We start from the raw sequence: 17534 nt of genomic DNA on the forward strand, positions 1-17534 counted from the left end.
GCTTCTATCAAGACATGATCTTGAGAAATTAATCCACGCTTTTATCTCGACTCGTCTTGATTATTGTAATGCCCTGTATGTTGGCATTAGCCAGGCCTCCCTCGCCCGCCTGCAGCTCGTGCAGAACTCTGCTGCTCGTCTGCTAACACAGACCCGCAGACGTGAGCACATCACCCCTATTTTAGCGTCCCTTCACTGGCTCCCTGTGCGTTACCGAATACATTTTAAACTCCTTTTATTTGTTTTTAAATGTCTAAACAACCTCGCGCCAACCTATCTCTCCGACCTCCTTCAGCCTTACTGCCCCACCCGATCCTTAAGATCAGCCGATCAGCTGCTGTTGACGGTCCCTGACACAAGGCTGAAGCTTAGAGGTGACAGAGCTTTCGCCGTTGCTGCTCCCAAGCTCTGGAACGACCTACCCCTGAGTGTTAGACAAGCCTCCTCTCTTCCTGTTTTTAAATCTCTCTTAAAAACATACTTTTATTCCATGGCTTTTAACACTGAGTGATATCCATCCTGCAATGGCGCCCCATAATACACCTGCTGTGATCCTGTTTTTATGTTTTTATTCATTCTATTTTAATTATTTATTTTTTATCGTGTTCTGTTTGTGTTGTGTTGTGTTTGCTCGGTACTCGTTTTATCTTTTAACCTGCTCATTGTACAGCACTTTGGCTACCCCTGTGGTAAATTTTAAATGTGCTCTATAAATAAAGTTGATTTGATTTGATTTGATATAGAAAAATTGAATGTTTGAACAAGACATCACACTTTTTGTATGGACTATGACAAGACATTCCTTTATTTTACTCTTTTTAAGAGGGACATTTTCTCCAGTGTGTGTGGCCTGAATTGACCAAATAAAGTAATACATTGATTGTTTTGAATGTCTGATAGCCAATTAAAATCAGAAAATATACAGTAAGCATGTGATTTATAACATGTAAATGGTTACTTACCGGTACCAGTAAAATCATCGTGTGTCAGTGGCATATCAAGGCGTATCCGTTTGAGACAAGTCTGCCAGAGGAAAAAGGCATCAATAAATAAAATATAAATCAACAACTCCAAACACAGCATGGTATAAAAAAGGAGGATTTGCGTGTCAGTCCTTTTGTCCCACCTGCACCTCCTTCTTGGCGCCCAGCTTCTCCACTCTGTAAATAAAATCTTCAAACTGAAGCTTGGGGTACAACCTGTGTGCCCAGTTTTCCATCTTCTGCACCAGTAGTCGCACATCTGCCGCCTGTAACGTCCAGTCAGTCAACAGGGTTGTAATGTAGCTCAGAAATGTTTATTATAATTTCTCATACATAGACTTTTGTATTTTCTTCTAGACAGACAATTTTTTTTTTTCTAACATGTTTCAACTGTCATCTGCAGTTTTCTTCAAAAGGGTCACCTGACCACTGTGATGTGTCACCTATCCGCTGTTTTTATATGTGTGGTAGAGATGCGCGGATAGGCAATTTATTTCATCCGCAACCGCATCAGAAAGTCGTCAACCATCCGCCATCCACCCGATGTAACGTTTGATCAGAACTGCACCCGCCCGCCATCCGCCCGTTGTTATATATCTAATATTAATTAAAAAAAAAAAAAAGGGTGAAAACTACGCGAATTGCACCTTGTGCAGACAAGATTTTTCGATCGGACACGGAGGAATTAGCGATGTAAAAGACCACGTTGGGACAAAAAAACACAAGTCTAATGCCGTTGCTAGCGATACAAGTGGAAAACTTTCAACGTTTTTCGTCGCCCAAACAGATTCTTTGGATGTGATAAATGCCGAAGTTTTATTTACGGAGGCAATAATTGAGCATGGACTTCCAATCGCACTGGCTGATCACATGGGACAGTTAATAATGTAATGCAACCTTTAAAAATCATTACGCGGTGATCGCGATCCCAAAAATAAACTTTTCTTGCATGATAATGTCCAGAAAAATTCGCTTTATATTACTAGAGTCCTTTTAACGAATGAGTTTGATGGTTTATCACAAACCTTAAATGAAAGAAGTCCTTTGTTCTCCTGCACCATGGCCTTGCTTCGTGTTTGGTGCGCGTGTCGGCTGTATTTCACAGCACGACATACTGTTAAAAGTGTTTATACTATTTATACTTTCAATTAACAAATTGAAGTCTTGTGAAAGGTTGACAGGATAACTGGCATTAACTGTCAAAATAATTTCAAACTATTGAAGTTAGCTTACAGAATAAACATGTCAATCAACCCATATGATTTTTGCTGTAATATTTTTGTTTTGAAAAGTCACTGTGACTGATTGAAAAGTGATGGTTTTAGCAACATTTTAACCTGTCTGAATGCTAATAATCATTTTGCGTCGGGGGGCGAAGCCCTGAACCCTCCACCAGGACTTTGTCCTGGACCTACCGGGGCCTGCGGCCCTTGGACCCTGGCTACTAGGTTTTTCTGATTTAAAAGTTGGCAGGTATGGTGAGGTTATAAAGCTTTTGCCTGTTAAAGAAAGGAGACTGATCCAATGGAGCACAGACTTGCGCGTGCCACGCTGTCACGGCCCAGACGCACACCAGTGCGCAATCATATGGGAGCCGCGCTGAGCGCACCTCCAAGCGCGTCTCGCTGCCGGCGACGACCAGGTATGGGCCCACGCTCCAGCGCCATCCATTTTCAGGGCTAGTTGATTCGGCAGGTGGGTTGTTACACACTCCTTAGCGGGTTCCGACTTCCATGGCCACCGTCCTGCTCTCTATATCAACCAGGGTGAGCCCCACCCCTTTCGTGAGCGCACTGCGCGCGGAGTGACCCCTGTTACGCGCCCCCGGCAACAGGGGTGGCAAGCAGGTAAGCTGCGCGGGCGGAGCGCGCGGAGTGACCCATGTTACGAGCCCCCGGCCACGGGGGTGGCGGGCGGGTAAGCTGCTTACCTGCTGCGCGTGACGCCGGCCGCGGCGAAAGCGGACGAGGCGGGGTGTCGGTGCGGTGGGCGCGGTAGTGACCCTGGACGTGCGTCGGGCCCTTCTCGCGGATCGCCTCAGCTACGGCTCCCGGTGGGGCCCTCTCGGGGGAAGGGGCCTCGGTCCCGGACCCCGGCGAGGCGTCCCTTCTCCGCTCCGTAAAAGTGTCCATCTCTTTTCTTTTTTTTTCTTCTGTTGTGGCATATGCAGCAGGTGCCTGCTCGTTTTTCGTATGTGGGTAACAACATTTAACTATGTATATATATTTCCGAATTGGTTTAACTGCCACCCGCAAAAAAAAAACCAAAAAAAAAAATAAAAAAATAAATCTAATTAATCCGCCCGACCCGACCCGCGAGCGGATAAAATCTTTTTTTTTTTAATTTCATACGCCCGATCCGCGGATAATCCGCGGACTCCGCGGTTGTGTCCGCAAACCGCGCATCTCTAATGTGTGGTCAACAAGGCAGGCAAGTCCGTTCACAGTTTTATAGTGCATTTTTCATGTGTTTTTTTTTACTGTCTGACCAGGCACACTTCACTAGTTGTTCGGTTACGACTAAAACTTGTAAACATTTGTTAAGTGTGAAATGCTTGTCCCTCAATATCGTTTCATGTATATGTCGCCATCGAGTGGTGGCGGCAGTTACTGCAACTGTGAATAGTGCATTATTGACCAGGAACCTCACACGGGGAACCTCACACGGGGAACCTCACCTGGCCCGGACACGGAAAGGATTGACAGATTGATAGCTCTTTCTCAGCATTTTGGCAAACTTTTTACTAAGAAATAGCTACCGTCTGACCACTCTACCATACATTCATTGGTGGTTTGCTGCAGAGATGGTTGTCTTCTCTCCACAGAGGAATGCTGTAGCTTTGACAAAGTGACCATCAGGTTCTTTACCACCGCCCTGAGTAGACTAAGATGAATGCAGCAATGAACAGAGACCTCCTGGATGAAAACCAAATATTTCCATTTAACCAGATGGAAGGAGCTTGAGAGGTGCTGCAAAGCGGAATGAGGAAACTGCCCAAAGATAGGTGTGCCAAGCTTGTGGCAGACTTGAGGCTGTAATTGCTGCCAAATGTGTGTCAACAAAGTTTAGTGACCTGCTCATGGAAATGCAGTGTGCTAAAGCCAAATGAGAACTCCATGGTATTGCGTTTTTGGATACTGCAATAGAAGTAAATCCGAACAACAAAAACTTCCCTTCAACTTGCAAGAAAGGTAGATTCATGATGAACAAAGTAACAGATCATTTGTACGTCCTGAGTTCTTTGAACTGTTTAATGACCGTGGCCCGAGTTCTCGCTATTCCCTAAAGCGAAGCGAATTATATTTATATAGCGCTTTTCTCTAGTGACTCAAAGCGCTTTTACATAGTGAAACCCAATATCTAAGTTACATACAGAGTGGACCGACACCAGCAGATGACATGGCACCCCAAACCATCACCCAACCATGCAAATTTTGCATTTCCTTTGGAAATCGAGGTCCCAGAGTCTGGAGGAAGACAGGAGAGGCACAGGATCCACGTTGCCTGAAGTCTAGTGTAAAGTTTCCACCATCAGTGATGGTTTGGGGTGCCATGTCATCTGCTGGTGTCGGTCCACTCTGTTTCCTGAGATCCAGGGTCAACGCAGCCGTCTACCAGCAAGTTTTAGAGCACTTCATGCTTCCTGCTGCTGACCTGCTCTATGGAGATGGAGATTTCAAGTTCCAACAGGACTTGGCGCCTGCACACAGCGCAAAATCTACCCGTGCCTGGTTTACGGACCATGGTATTTCTGTTCTAAATTGGCCCGCCAACTCCCCTGACCTTAGCCCCATAGAAAATCTGTGGGGTATTGTGAAAAGGAAGATGCAGAATGCCAGACCCAAAAACGCAGAAGAGTTGAAGGCCACTATCAGAGCAACCTGGGCTCTCATAACACCTGAGCAGTGCCAGAAATTCATCGACTCCATGCCACGCCGCATTAACGCAGTAATTGAGGCAAAAGGAGCTCCAACCAAGTATTGAGTATTGTACATGCTCATATTTTTCATTTTCATACTTTTCAGTTGGCCAACATTTCTAAAAATCCCTTTTTTGTATTAGCCTTAAGTAATATTCTAAATTTTGTGACACACGGAAATTTGGATTTTCATTTGTTGCCACTTCAAATCATCAAAATTAAATGAAATAAACATTTGAATGCATCAGTCTGTGTGCAATGAATAAATATAATGTACAAGTTACACCTTTTGAATGCAATTACTGAAATAAATCAAGTTTTTCAAAATATTCTAATTTACTGGCTTTTACCTGTATAAACCAGTGTGGGTGGCACTGGGAGCAGGTGGGTAAAGTGTCTTGCCCAAGGACACAACGGCATTGACTAGGATGGCGGAAGCGGGGATCGAACCTGGAACCCTCAAGTTGCTGGCACGGCCACTCTACCAACCGAGCTATACATGTGCAGGTACTAAAGAGGCAATGGGTAGGAGAGTGTGGAGAGGCGGGGCCGGCGGTCCGACACCGGGGCCCGCTCCAAGATGGTGGCGAGGAGGCGTGGCCTGCGGACCCGCGTCCAAATGGACTACAGGTGCGTGGGTCGGGCAGCTGGGCACAATTAGATAATCTCTGGTCTGTGTATAAAAGCGTGACAGCTGAGAGAGACGAAAAAGGAGGTGGAGAGCCAGAGGCAAGACGCGGAGCAACGTACACAGCGAGAGCAAGACGACGAAGACGAAGACGCGGCCGGCTGAAAAGCGGGAGGCGGATCGAGCAGCAGGTGGAGCCGGAGCTGAAAGGCGGCCAGCAAAAGACTTTCTGTTATTGAAAAATAAAGAAGTCAAACCTCCTCACGACAATGTCGTCCTTGGATGGTCCTGAGAACCCACCCGGAAGCAAGAGTCGGTCACAGAAAGCTAAAGGTTTTGTAGTGTTCTGTGATGACGTAATACGAGAGTACCGTTGTCGTTTGTGACTGACAACGACAAATCTATCCAACAACGGAAGGCACTACGCAGTGTAAACTAATCAGAAGCATTGCGTATTTATTATCACACACACTTCAGCGCAATGTTGTCAACTTGGCAACTTTCTCGCTACATCTACAAACCCCGTTTCCATATGAGTTGGGAAATTGTGTTAGATGTAAATATAAATGGAATACAATGATTTCCAAATCATTTTCAACCCATATTCAGTTGAATATGCTACAAAGACAACATATTTGATGTTCAAACTGATAAACATATTTTTTTTTTGCAAATAATCATTAACTTTAGAATTCGATGCCAGCAACACGTGACAAAGAAGTTGGGAAAGGTGGCAATAAATACTGATAAAGTTGAGGAATGCTCATCAAACACTTATTTGGAACATCCCACAGGTGAACAGGCAAATTGGGAACAGGTGGGTGCCATGATTGGGTATGAAAGTAGATTCCATGAAATGCTCAGTCATTCACAAACAAGGATGGGGCGAGGGTCACCACTTTGTCAACAAATGCGTGAGCAAATTATTGAACAGTTTAAGAAAAACCTTTCTCAACCAGCTATTGCAAGGAATTTAGGGATTTCACCATCTACGGTCCGTAACATCATCAAAGGGTTCAGAGAATTTGGAGAAATCACTGCATGTAAGCGGCTAAGCCCGTGACCTTCGATCCCTTAGGCTGTACTGCATCAACAAGCGACATCAGTGTGTAAAGGTTATCACCACATGGGCTCAGGAACACTTCAGAAACCCACTGTAAGTAACTACAGTTGGTCGGTACATCTGTAAGTGCAAGTTAAAACTCTCCTATGCAAGGCGAAAACCGTTTATCAACAACACCCAGAAACGCCGTCGGCTTCGCTGGGCCTGAGCTCATCTAAGATGGACTGATACAAAGTGGAAAAGTGTTCTGTGGTCTGACGAGTCCACATTTCAAATTGTTTTTGGAAACTGTGGACGTCGTGTCCTCCGGACCAAAGAGGAAAAGAACCATCCGGATTGTTATAGGCGCAAAGTTGAAAAGCCAGCATCTGTGATGGTATGGGGGTGTATTAGTGCCCAAGACATGGGTAACTTACACATCTGTGAAGGCGCCATTAATGCTGAAAGGTACATACAGGTTTTGGAGCAACATATGTTGCCATCCAAGCAACGTTACCATGGACGCCCCTGCATTTCAGCAAGACAATGCCAAGCCATGTGTTACAACAGCGTGGCTTCATAGTAAAAGAGTGCGGGTACTAGACTGGCCTGCCTGTAGTCCAGGCCTGTCTCCCATTGAAAATGTGTGGCGCAATATGAAGCCTAAAATACCACAACAGAGACCCCGGACTGTTGAACAACTTAAGCTGCATATCAAGCAAGAATGGGGAAGAATTCCACCTGAAAAGCTTAAAAAATTGGTCTCCTCAGTTCCCAAACATTTACTGAGTGTTGTTAAAAGGAAAGGCCATGTGACGCATGCCCCTGTGCCAACTTTTTTGCAATATGTTACTGCTGTTACTACTGTACCTTTCAGCATTAATGGCGCCTTCACAGATAGTAAGTTACCCATGTCTTGGGCACTAATACACCCCCATACCATCACAGATGCTGGCTTTTCAACTTTGCGCCTACAACAATCCGGATGGTTCTTTTCCTCTTTGGTCCGGAGGACACGACGTCCAGTTTCCAAAAACAAATGTGGACTCGTCAGACCACAGAACACTTTTCCATTTTGTATCAGTCCATCTTAGATGAGCTCAGGCCCAGCGAAGCCGACGGCGTTTCTGGGTGTTGTTGATAAACGGTTTTCGCCTTCGGGCTTAGCTGCTTAAGTGCAGTGATTTCTCCAGATTCTCTGAACCCTTTGATGATATTACGGACCGTAGATGGTGAAATCCCTAAATTCCTTGCAATAGCTGGTTCAGAAAGGTTTTTCTTAAACTGTTCAACAATTTGCTCACGCATTTCTTGACAAAGTGGTGACCCTCGCCCCATCCTTGTTTGTGAATGACTGAGCATTTCATGGAATCTACAAACCCTGTTTCCATATGAGTTGGGAAATTGTGTTAGATGTAAATATAAACGGAATACAATGATTTGCAAATCCTTTTCAACCCTTATTCAATCGAATGCACTACAAAGACAAGATATTTGTTGTTCAAACTCATAAACTTTTTTTTTTTTTTGCAAATAATAATTAACTTAGAATTTCATGGCTGCAACACATGCCAAAGTAGTTGGGAAAGGGAATGTTCACCACTGTGTTACATGGCCTTTCCTTTTAACAACACTCAGTAAACGTTTGGGAACTGAGGAGACACATTTTTTAAGCTTCTCAGGTGGAATTCTTTCCCATTCTTGCTTGATGTACAGCTTAAGTTGTTCAACAGTCCGGGGGTCTCCATAGTGGTATTTTAGGCTTCATAATGCGCCACACATTTTCAATGGGAAACAGGTCTGGACTACAGGCAGGCCAGTCTAGTACCCGCACTCTTTTGCTATGAAGCCACGTTGATGTAACACGTGGCTTGGCATTGTCTTGCTGAAATAAGCAGGGGCGTCCATGGTAACGTTGCTTGGATGGCAACATATGTTGCTCCAAAACCTGTATGTACCTTTCAGCATTAATGGCACCTTCACAGATAGTAAGTTACCCATGTCTTGGGCACTAATACACCCCCATACCATCACAGATGCTGGCTTTTCAACTTTGCGCCTACAACAATCCGGATGGTTCTTTTCCTCTTTGGTCCGGAGGACACAACGTCCACAGTTTCCAAAAATAGCTGGTTGAGAAAGGTTTTTCTTTAACTGTTCAACAATTTGCTCACGCATTTGTTGACAAAAGTGGTGACCCTCGACCCATCCTTGTTTGTGAATGACTGAGCATTTCATGGAATCTACTTTTATACCCAATCATGGCACCCACCTGTTCCCAATTTGCCTGTTCACCTGTGGGATGTTCCAAATAAGTGTTTGATGAGCATTCCTCAACTTTATCAGTATTTATTGCCACCTTTCCCAACTTTTTCGTCCCGTGTTGCTGGCATCAAATTCTAAAGTTAATGATTATTTGCAAAAAAAAATGTTTTTATCAGTTTGAACATCAAATATCTTGTCTTTGTAGCATATTCAACTGAATATGGGTTGAAAATGATTTGCAAATCATTGTATTCCGTTTATATTTACATCTAACACAATTTCCCAACTCACGCGTACAGAGCTACACCCCTCCCCCAACTCTTTTTCTTTTTTCTTTTTTTTTTTCCCAAGATGGCGGCGCGCACGGACACAGCGGCTTACGGCTCTCCATTTCAGTGCTCTTTCTTCCTTCTTTTCTTCTTGTTTTTTTTCCTTTTGTGCACCACCTGTACTGCAAACACCCGGTACACCCGCCAGTCACTCTTGGATATCGGGAACTCGCACCAGATATCTGTTTCGAGCGACTTTCACCACGAGCACAACATCCCAGATGACATAGCGAGAGCACCGGGCTCTCCGTGGTTTGTTGTCGGGTCTGGGAGACGGCGCAGACGGAGGAGGGAGAGGAAGCAGAAGCGTGGCCGCAGGTCCGGCGTCTTGCTCAGGCTTAGGAAACAAGCCCACAAGCCACCTCTACCGAGCCTGTTCCTCTCCAATGCCAGATCCCTCGTACAGAAGATGGACGACCTGGAGTTACAACTCGCTGGAAACCGCTATGTTCGGGACTGTTGTGCTATGATGATCACCGAAACCTGGCTTCACCCGGAAATACCCGATGCTAGCATGCAGCTAGCCGGCCGCACTCTGCTCCGACAGAACTAAGGACTCCGGTAAGAGCAGAGGAGTGGGGCTCTGTATCTACGTGCATGAGAACTGGTGCAACAACGGGACAATCACTGAACAGCACTGTTGCCCGGACGTGGAGTCTGTTAGATGTCGGCCTTTTTTTCTCCCGAGAGAGCTGTCTGTTGTTATCATCACGGCTTTGTATATTCCACCGGACGCCAAAGTAAACACAGCGCTCTCTCTTCTGCTGAACACCGTCAACGAACAGCAGCGGGCCCACCCCGACGGTGTTCATATCATAGCAGGGGATTTTAATAAGGCCAATCTGAAGACTGTACTCCCTAAGTTCTACCAGCACGTGAAGTGTTCTACAAGGGGCAAGAACACCCTGGACCACGTGTATACCAACATAAAGCACGCGTACAGAGCTACACCCCTCCCCCAGCTTGGACAGTCAACCATCTTTCCCTCCTGCTCTCTCCTACCTACACCCCCATCAGATGCCAGGCCAGGCCCATCACAAAGACTGTTATGACCTGGCCTGACGATGCACTCCCCAAACTTCAGGACTGCTTCCAACACACAGACTGGGACCTCTTCCAACGACAGGAGCTGGAGACAGCCACAGGAACGGTGCTGGACTACATACAGTTCTGCATCGGGAATGTGACTGTGGAAAAAACCATCCGGGTTTACCCCAACAAGAAACCCTGGATGACCAGCCAGGTCCGCACACTCCTCAGGGCCCGCGACGCAGCCTTCAGGTCAGGGGACAGGGCACTGTACAGTGCTGCTAGAGCCGACCTGAAGAGAGGGATTAAAAAAGCAAAGGCGGACCACAGGAGGTACATAGAGTCCCATCTATCCAGCAATAACTCACAGGAGGTGTGGCGGGGCATTCATGACATCACAAACTTCAGAGGCTGCAATATGACAACTGCGGATCAGAGTGCGACACTGGCAGAGGAGCTTAACTGTTTCTTTGCCCGTTTCCAAACCCCCCAGCGACACTCATCTGCTCCAGCCCTGCCCCCGCCCCCACCGGGCTCCGGCACCACTCCACTCACTGTACAGGAGCACAGTGTCAGACGAGTGCTCCTGGCTGTGAACCCCAGGAAGGCTACCGGACCAGACGGAGTACCTGGAAAGGTGCTCAGGACGTGCGCCCACCAGCTCGCTCCCCCCCTCACCTGGATCTTCAACCTCTCCCTGGCTCAGGCAGTCATCCCATCCTGCCTGAAGTCATCTACAATAATCCCGGTGCCAAAAAAGTCTCCCATCACCAGCCTGAATGATTACCGAGCAGTGGCCTTCACCCCGGTAATCATGAAGTGCTTCGAGCGATTGGTTCTCCAGCACATCAAGGACCATATCCCTCCAGACTTCGACCCCCACCAGTTCGCATACCGGGTGAACAGGTCCACAGAGGACGCCATCGCTGTTGCTCTCCACTCTGCTCTGAACCACCTGGAGCAGCAGCAGAGCTACGTCCGGATGCTCTCTGTGGATTATAGCTCTGCCTTCAATACAATAATCCCGGACAGACTCTGCAATAAACTGGACTCTCTTGGCCTCCCCCCTCTCACAAACGCCTGGATAAGGGACTTCCTAACGGACCGACCCCATCCTCCCGCACGCTGAGCATCGGCTCCCCACAGGGCTGTGTGCTGAGCCCCCTCCTCTACTGCCTCTACACCCATGACTGCAGTCCGGCCCACAGTGACAACCTTACCGTCAAGTTCGCTGACGATAACACAGTGGTCGGGCTCATCTCCAGGGGTGACGAGGCTGTCTACAGGGAAGACGTCCTGAAGCTGACGGCCTGGTCTTCGGAGAACAACCTCGCTCTCAACACCAGCAAGACCAGAGAGATCATCGTCGACTTCAGGAGGAGCAGCACCGACCCTGCCCCCCTCTACATCAACGGCGAGCGTGTAGAGAGGGTCCACACCTTCAGGTACCTTGGAGTCCACATCTCTAACGACTTTTCCTGGACAGTCAACACCACATCAATCATCAAGAAGGCTCAGCAGCGGCTACACTTCCTGAGAGTCCTCGGGAAGTACAACCTGAAGCCTGACCTGCTGCTGACCTTCTACCGCTCGTCCATACTGTATTACAGTATGGTACGGCAGCTGCACTGCAGCAGACAGGGAGAGGCTGCAAAGAGTGGTCAAGACGGCTCAGAAGATCATCGGCCGCCCTCTCCCCTCTCTGACGGACATCTACACCTCCCGCTGCCTCAACAGAGCCAGTGCCATCATCAAGGACAGCACCCACCCTGGCTCTGACCTGTTCCACCTGCTGCCCTCTGGGAAGCGCTACAGGTGCATTAAAACCAAAACAAACGCCTGTTTGTTTTGGTTTTAATAATAAAGAACAGCTTCTTCCCCAGGTCCATAACCATCCTGAACGGACTGCCCCATTGTCCCTCATAACTGCCTTCTCTTCGGTGCAATAACCCATTCCACCAACCACCCTGTTTTTTTTCATGTATATATTCATTTCACCCTATATTCATTGCACTTCTATATTTTTTATATGTTTATATATTTACACATTGTTTTTCTAGCATGCACACATCGCACTGTATGGAATGGCCTCAATCTCGTTACCCTGCGTAATGACAATAAAGCTGATTCTGATATGGAAACGGGGTTTGTACTTTTAAACCCAATCATGGCACCCACCTGTTCCCAAATTGGCTGTTCACCTGTGGGATGTTCCAAATAAGTGTTTGATGAGCATTCCTCAACTTTATCAGTATTTATTGCCACCTTTTCCAACTTCTTTGTCACGTGTTGCTGGCATCAAATTCTAAAGTTAATGATTATTTGCAAAAAAAAAAAAAAAATGTTTATCAGTTTGAACATCAAATATGTTGTCTTTGTAGCATATTCAACTGAATATGGGTTGAAAATGATTTGCAAATCATTGCATTCCGTTTATATTTACATCTAACACAATTTCCCAACTCAAATGGAAACAGGGTTTGTACATTTAACTTTCTTTTCACAATGAAAAGCTTCCATCTGCATCGAATCGCACCAAACCGTAATGTTTTAAAAAGTATCGTTAGTAAAGCGTATTGTAACCCATGTATTGAGATTCATATCGGCTCGCCATTTAAGGTAGAGCTGCACAACCTTAGTATGTATTTATATATAATATTCAAAAACAAACACGCAGAACTTGTCCCCCCACTGAAAGACAGAGGAATGTTGGTATTTGCCGCTATTCAGTGTCTACCACACCCGCAAGCCCAAACAGATTAAGGTTGTCTTTGACAGCAGCGCAAATCCAAGGATGTGTCACTAAATTATGTGTTGTTGACAAACCAGACCTTAAGAACTCACTCATAGGCGTCCTTATACGCTTCGGAAAGGAAGCTTTGAACTAGACTACACTGCATTCTATACGGACACTTAAGTAGTCCTAGGTTATATCCACAACGAGACAAGAAAATGTTATGTCTACGGGACTAACCGTGTTACGAGAACCCCCAAATCTTCTCAGCCAAGCAATACGTACCAAGTAGCCAGAACCCAGCAGGTCACACCACTCGTTCTGTTCTCGCTTACCAACTGCCCCTGTGTAACCAGCCCTGACAACTTACTCCAAGATCAAAGTCCCTTTAAATGACTCTTATGATCTTGTTGAGCGTAGCACAGACTAAGATGCCAGACCTCAACCAAACAACTTCTTCTATGTCTCAAACATGCTGTTTTGATACTGCCGCACGTCATATGTAATTTCTAATCGATGCCAAGTAATATCAACCACTGCCTGGGTTGGCACTAATGTGAGACAGGACTCACTGTAGAAGAGTCGAAACAAGCTCAAAACATTATCATTCCAGCAGTACAACAGGATGTGTATGCTGAAGAAATAAAGTGTGTGCAAAAACACGATAAATCACCCCGAACCAGTCCCCTCAAAAACCTAGCCCCCTACCTGGATGAAAGTAGACTCCTTAGAGTAGGAGGTCGCATCATTGACTCAAACTTAAGCCACGGTGAAAAGAACCCACTCATAGTTCCTGGCCACCACTATATTGCAGCTCTTCTCATAAAGCACGACAACAGTATAATACTACACATAGGTCGCCTTTTCACAGAAGGGGCTGTTCGCTCTGCAGGATGGTGGCTCGTGGGTGGCAAGAGAAAGGTGAGCACAATCATCTATCATTGTGTAACCTGCAAAAGACTTTATGCCCCTTTGAGTACACAAAAAATGCAGAACCTCTCTCCAGACCATCTTACAACAGTCCCCTCCATTCACTAATGTGGGCTTAGATTTGTTTGGTCTATGGTTTGTGTCTTCACAACGCACAAGAAGCAACATCCAAAATAAAATGTCGGCTGTCCTATTCACGTGCTTGAGTATTAGAGTAGTTCACAATGAGGTGATAGATTCTCAACACCTCTGGCTTTATTAATGCATTCAGATGTTTTTTGGCAACAAGGGGACTTGTAAAAAAACATTGGCTCTGAAGAAGGTTCCAGTTTTGTAAATGCATGTAAAGAACTGAAAATCCCCTCCAACTTGAACAACACCGCTGTGCTAACCAACATTCCTGGGCTACACCAAGCGTTTCTGGGTTTTGAACATGGACAAGAACACAGATGTACATGGACTGTTAACAAACCCACCATACGCTTCCCACTTTGGCGGGTCATGGGAAAGAATGATTGGACTTGCCCGGAAAATATTGGGCTCAAGACGACTAAACTCACTCACAAAGTTCTTGTCACCTATATGGCAGAGGTGGCAGCTATTATAAATGCAAGACACCTTGTCCCTGTTTCATCGAACCCACTCTTGTAACCCAAAAAGTAACCCCTCTTAAGGCTCTAGCTGTTAACTTTTAAGTGCCAAGCCCAGCACCTGTCAAATACATTCTGGGGCATGTGGAAGAAAAAGTTCATTCCCGCTCTTTAACCATGTCGCAAGTAGCAATCAAGTCAGCCTAACGAGAGCGTAGGTTCTGTCGTTGTACTCAAAGACAGCCAAATTACCCAAAAATAATGGTTGCTCGCACATGTAGTGTAACTCAGGTGTTCCCAAGTAAAGATGCCAAAGTACGGCAAGTAGAACTAAAAGTAGTCAAATCCGATGGCGTTGACCAGTGTTGACCAGACCCATCTCAGAGATCGTACTATTGATTATTTCACGAGAGGTATTTGTTTTTCCCAAATATTTTATGGTGGCATTCATCCATGCCAAGCGGGGATTGTTTCTATTACAACTAAAAGTTGTAAACTTGTGTTGTTAAACTGTGAAATGATTGTCATTTAGTTAATATTAATGTTAATGTCGCCATCCAGTGGTCACGGCAGTTACTGCAACTTTGGGCGGTATAGCTCGGTTGGTAGAGTGGCCGTGCTCGCAACTTGAGGGTTGCAGGTTCGATCCCCGCTTCCGCCATCCTAGTCACTGCTGTTGTGTCCTTGGGCAAGACACTTTACCCACCCGCTCCCAGTGCCACCCACACTGGTTTATATGTAACTTAGATATTGGGTTTCACTATGTAAAGCGCTTTGAGTCACTAGAGAAAAGCGCTATATAAAATATAATTCACTTCACTTTGAAGAGTGTACTGTATTTTGATTTAAACTTTGTTGACCGGAAGTTGCTTCAGCCAAGCAGAGAAAGTTATGGTGACAGCACATACGTCATAGTGTTTTTTTTGGAAGAAATATTGCATACATCTTTTGTTTAAGGTTGCATCACCAGTGAGTAAAAAAAGTTGAATTGTTTTTGTCCAAGATATTGCCAGCTAAACTCATGATTTGATCGTTTAATGAGCCCTTTGTTATGCTAATTAGCTATGATTTGTGATGACATCCAAGATGGCTTTAGTAGTACACATTCACAATTGTTTATCTTCTCCATGCATTATAGCACTTGTGTTTATATTTGCTTAACATATGTATATATTGATTGTATTGTTTGTGTTTTAGTTTCACCTTTTGGAATGTCAATAAAGCTGCTGACAACGCTCATCAGTCTGCAGAGTTGTCGTAATGTGAGAAAGGTGTTTGCATCCAACATGCACCACTAACAGGACATTGTCACAGTGGTCAGGTGACCTTTTTAAAGAAGACTGCAGTCAGGTAAAAAAAAAAAACTTTCCACCCATTATGGAAGCTATTGTCTGTCGAGAAAAAAAATTAAAAGTATAAAGTTGTAATGTGCTCAAATATGTTCTGTTTAGTCTTACCTCATGCCCTTTTCCTTTAAAGCGGACATTGTCAAAAAGTGTTCGCAGTGCTGGAAGTCCTTTATCCGACGTCAGCCTGAGAAAAAAAACATTCAATGTTATACTTTCTTCTTAATCAGCGGTTAACGACTGCTCATCAAAATAAAACTTTAGTTTTTTTTCTAAAACACCAAAAGCAGCTCTTAAAATTTTCATTTCAGTGAAAGTGGTTGACCCCTGTTGCTAGGTAGACAAGTTCAACACTCTGGTTGGTTGTTTACAACAGGTCGGAATAAATCAACAATCGTCGAAAAAAACGGTGCATAATAACAAAAATAATACTACATTCAACAATATCATTAATGTCATTGTCTAATTTGCATAATTGGTCATGACTCATATATCCATGTCATTTTTATGGATTTTCTGGTAGAGCAAAAAACACGCAGATTGCGTACACAACGCATCTTGCTACGTACCCTCCCGCAGATCTTTAAGAGCACATCGCAAAAAAATCGAGCTTTGCCCCGTGTTAACTAATGAGGACTAAGAAAAACAACAAGGTCATGTAAACTTCCCAAATCCTTAAAGACATTATAAGGACAATTTCCATAAAAAAATGTTTATGTTATTTTATTTTGTTATCCCTAGCACATGTTTCATGTTTTTATTTATTCTTTCCTTATAGTAGTTTTGTCTCAATTTCTTGATTACTGTTTGAAAATTTTAAAAGAAAAATTATGTCTATGTACATGTTTTGAAAAAATGCCTCTGGACATTGAATTTAAAGCTTTTTGATGCCATTTAAGGGCCTTTTTTTTTTTTTTTTCGCAAAATCATTTAATGACTTTTAATGGTTTTTAATGACCTGCGGAAACCTAGCGTTAGTACCTGATAGTGTCTTATAGGGCCAGAAAAAAAATTACATTCACAGAAAGACCCATTTAGAGTGTGGGAGAAAGGTAGATGTATTTGTTGCAGGCCGCCACTTGTAAATCAACCAAATGAAAACACTAATTTATCAGTAATAGATAAGGAGAGGGGTTGAATAAGCTCTTTATACCGTATTTTTCTGACTATAAGTCGCAGTTTTTTTCGTTGTTATTAGTCCTGGGTTCAATCCCGGGCTCGGGATCTTTCTGTGTGGAGTTTGCATGTCCTCCCCGTGACTGCGTGGGTTCCCTCCGGGTACTCCGGCTTCCTCTCACCTCCAAAGACATGCACCTGGGGATAAGTTGATTGGCAACACTAAATTGGCCCTAGTGTGTGAATGTGAGTGTGAATGTTGTCTGTCTATCTGTGTTGGCCCTGCGATGAGGTGGCGATTTGTCCAGGGTGTACGCCGCCTTCCGCCCGATTGTAGCTCCAGCGCCCCCCGCGACCCCAAAGGGAATAAGCGGTAGAAAATGGATGGATGGATGGATGGCCGAGGGTGCGACTTATACTCAGGAGCGACTTACAGGTAAAAGCCAGTAAATTAGAATATTTTGAAAAACTTGATTTATTTCAGTAATTGCATTCAAAAGGTGTAACTTGTACATTATATTTATTCATTGCACACAGACTGATGCATTCAAATGTTTATTTCATTTAATTTTGATGATTTGAAGTGGCAACAAATGAAAATCCAAAATTCCGTGTGTCACAAA

The 17534-nt window shown here is 44.8% G+C and overlaps 1 protein-coding gene across 1 annotated transcript in view; it reads right to left on the bottom strand.

Annotated features, from left to right (window-relative positions):
- The window catches only part of tipin (timeless interacting protein), a 38931-nt gene that overhangs the window by 6578 nt on the left and 14819 nt on the right, over positions 1 to 17534 (bottom strand). Inside the window, exons 4-6 of the mRNA XM_061975181.2 lie at positions 15907 to 15982; positions 1127 to 1249; positions 969 to 1023 (exon numbers count right to left, since the gene is read on the bottom strand). Of these exons, the coding sequence (XP_061831165.1) occupies positions 969 to 1023; positions 1127 to 1249; positions 15907 to 15982 (254 nt within the window). The remainder of the gene's footprint in view (positions 1 to 968; positions 1024 to 1126; positions 1250 to 15906; positions 15983 to 17534) is intronic.

This window comes from Nerophis lumbriciformis, linkage group LG15, assembly GCF_033978685.3.
Source record: "Nerophis lumbriciformis linkage group LG15, RoL_Nlum_v2.1, whole genome shotgun sequence".
NCBI lineage: Eukaryota > Metazoa > Chordata > Actinopteri > Syngnathiformes > Syngnathidae > Nerophis > Nerophis lumbriciformis.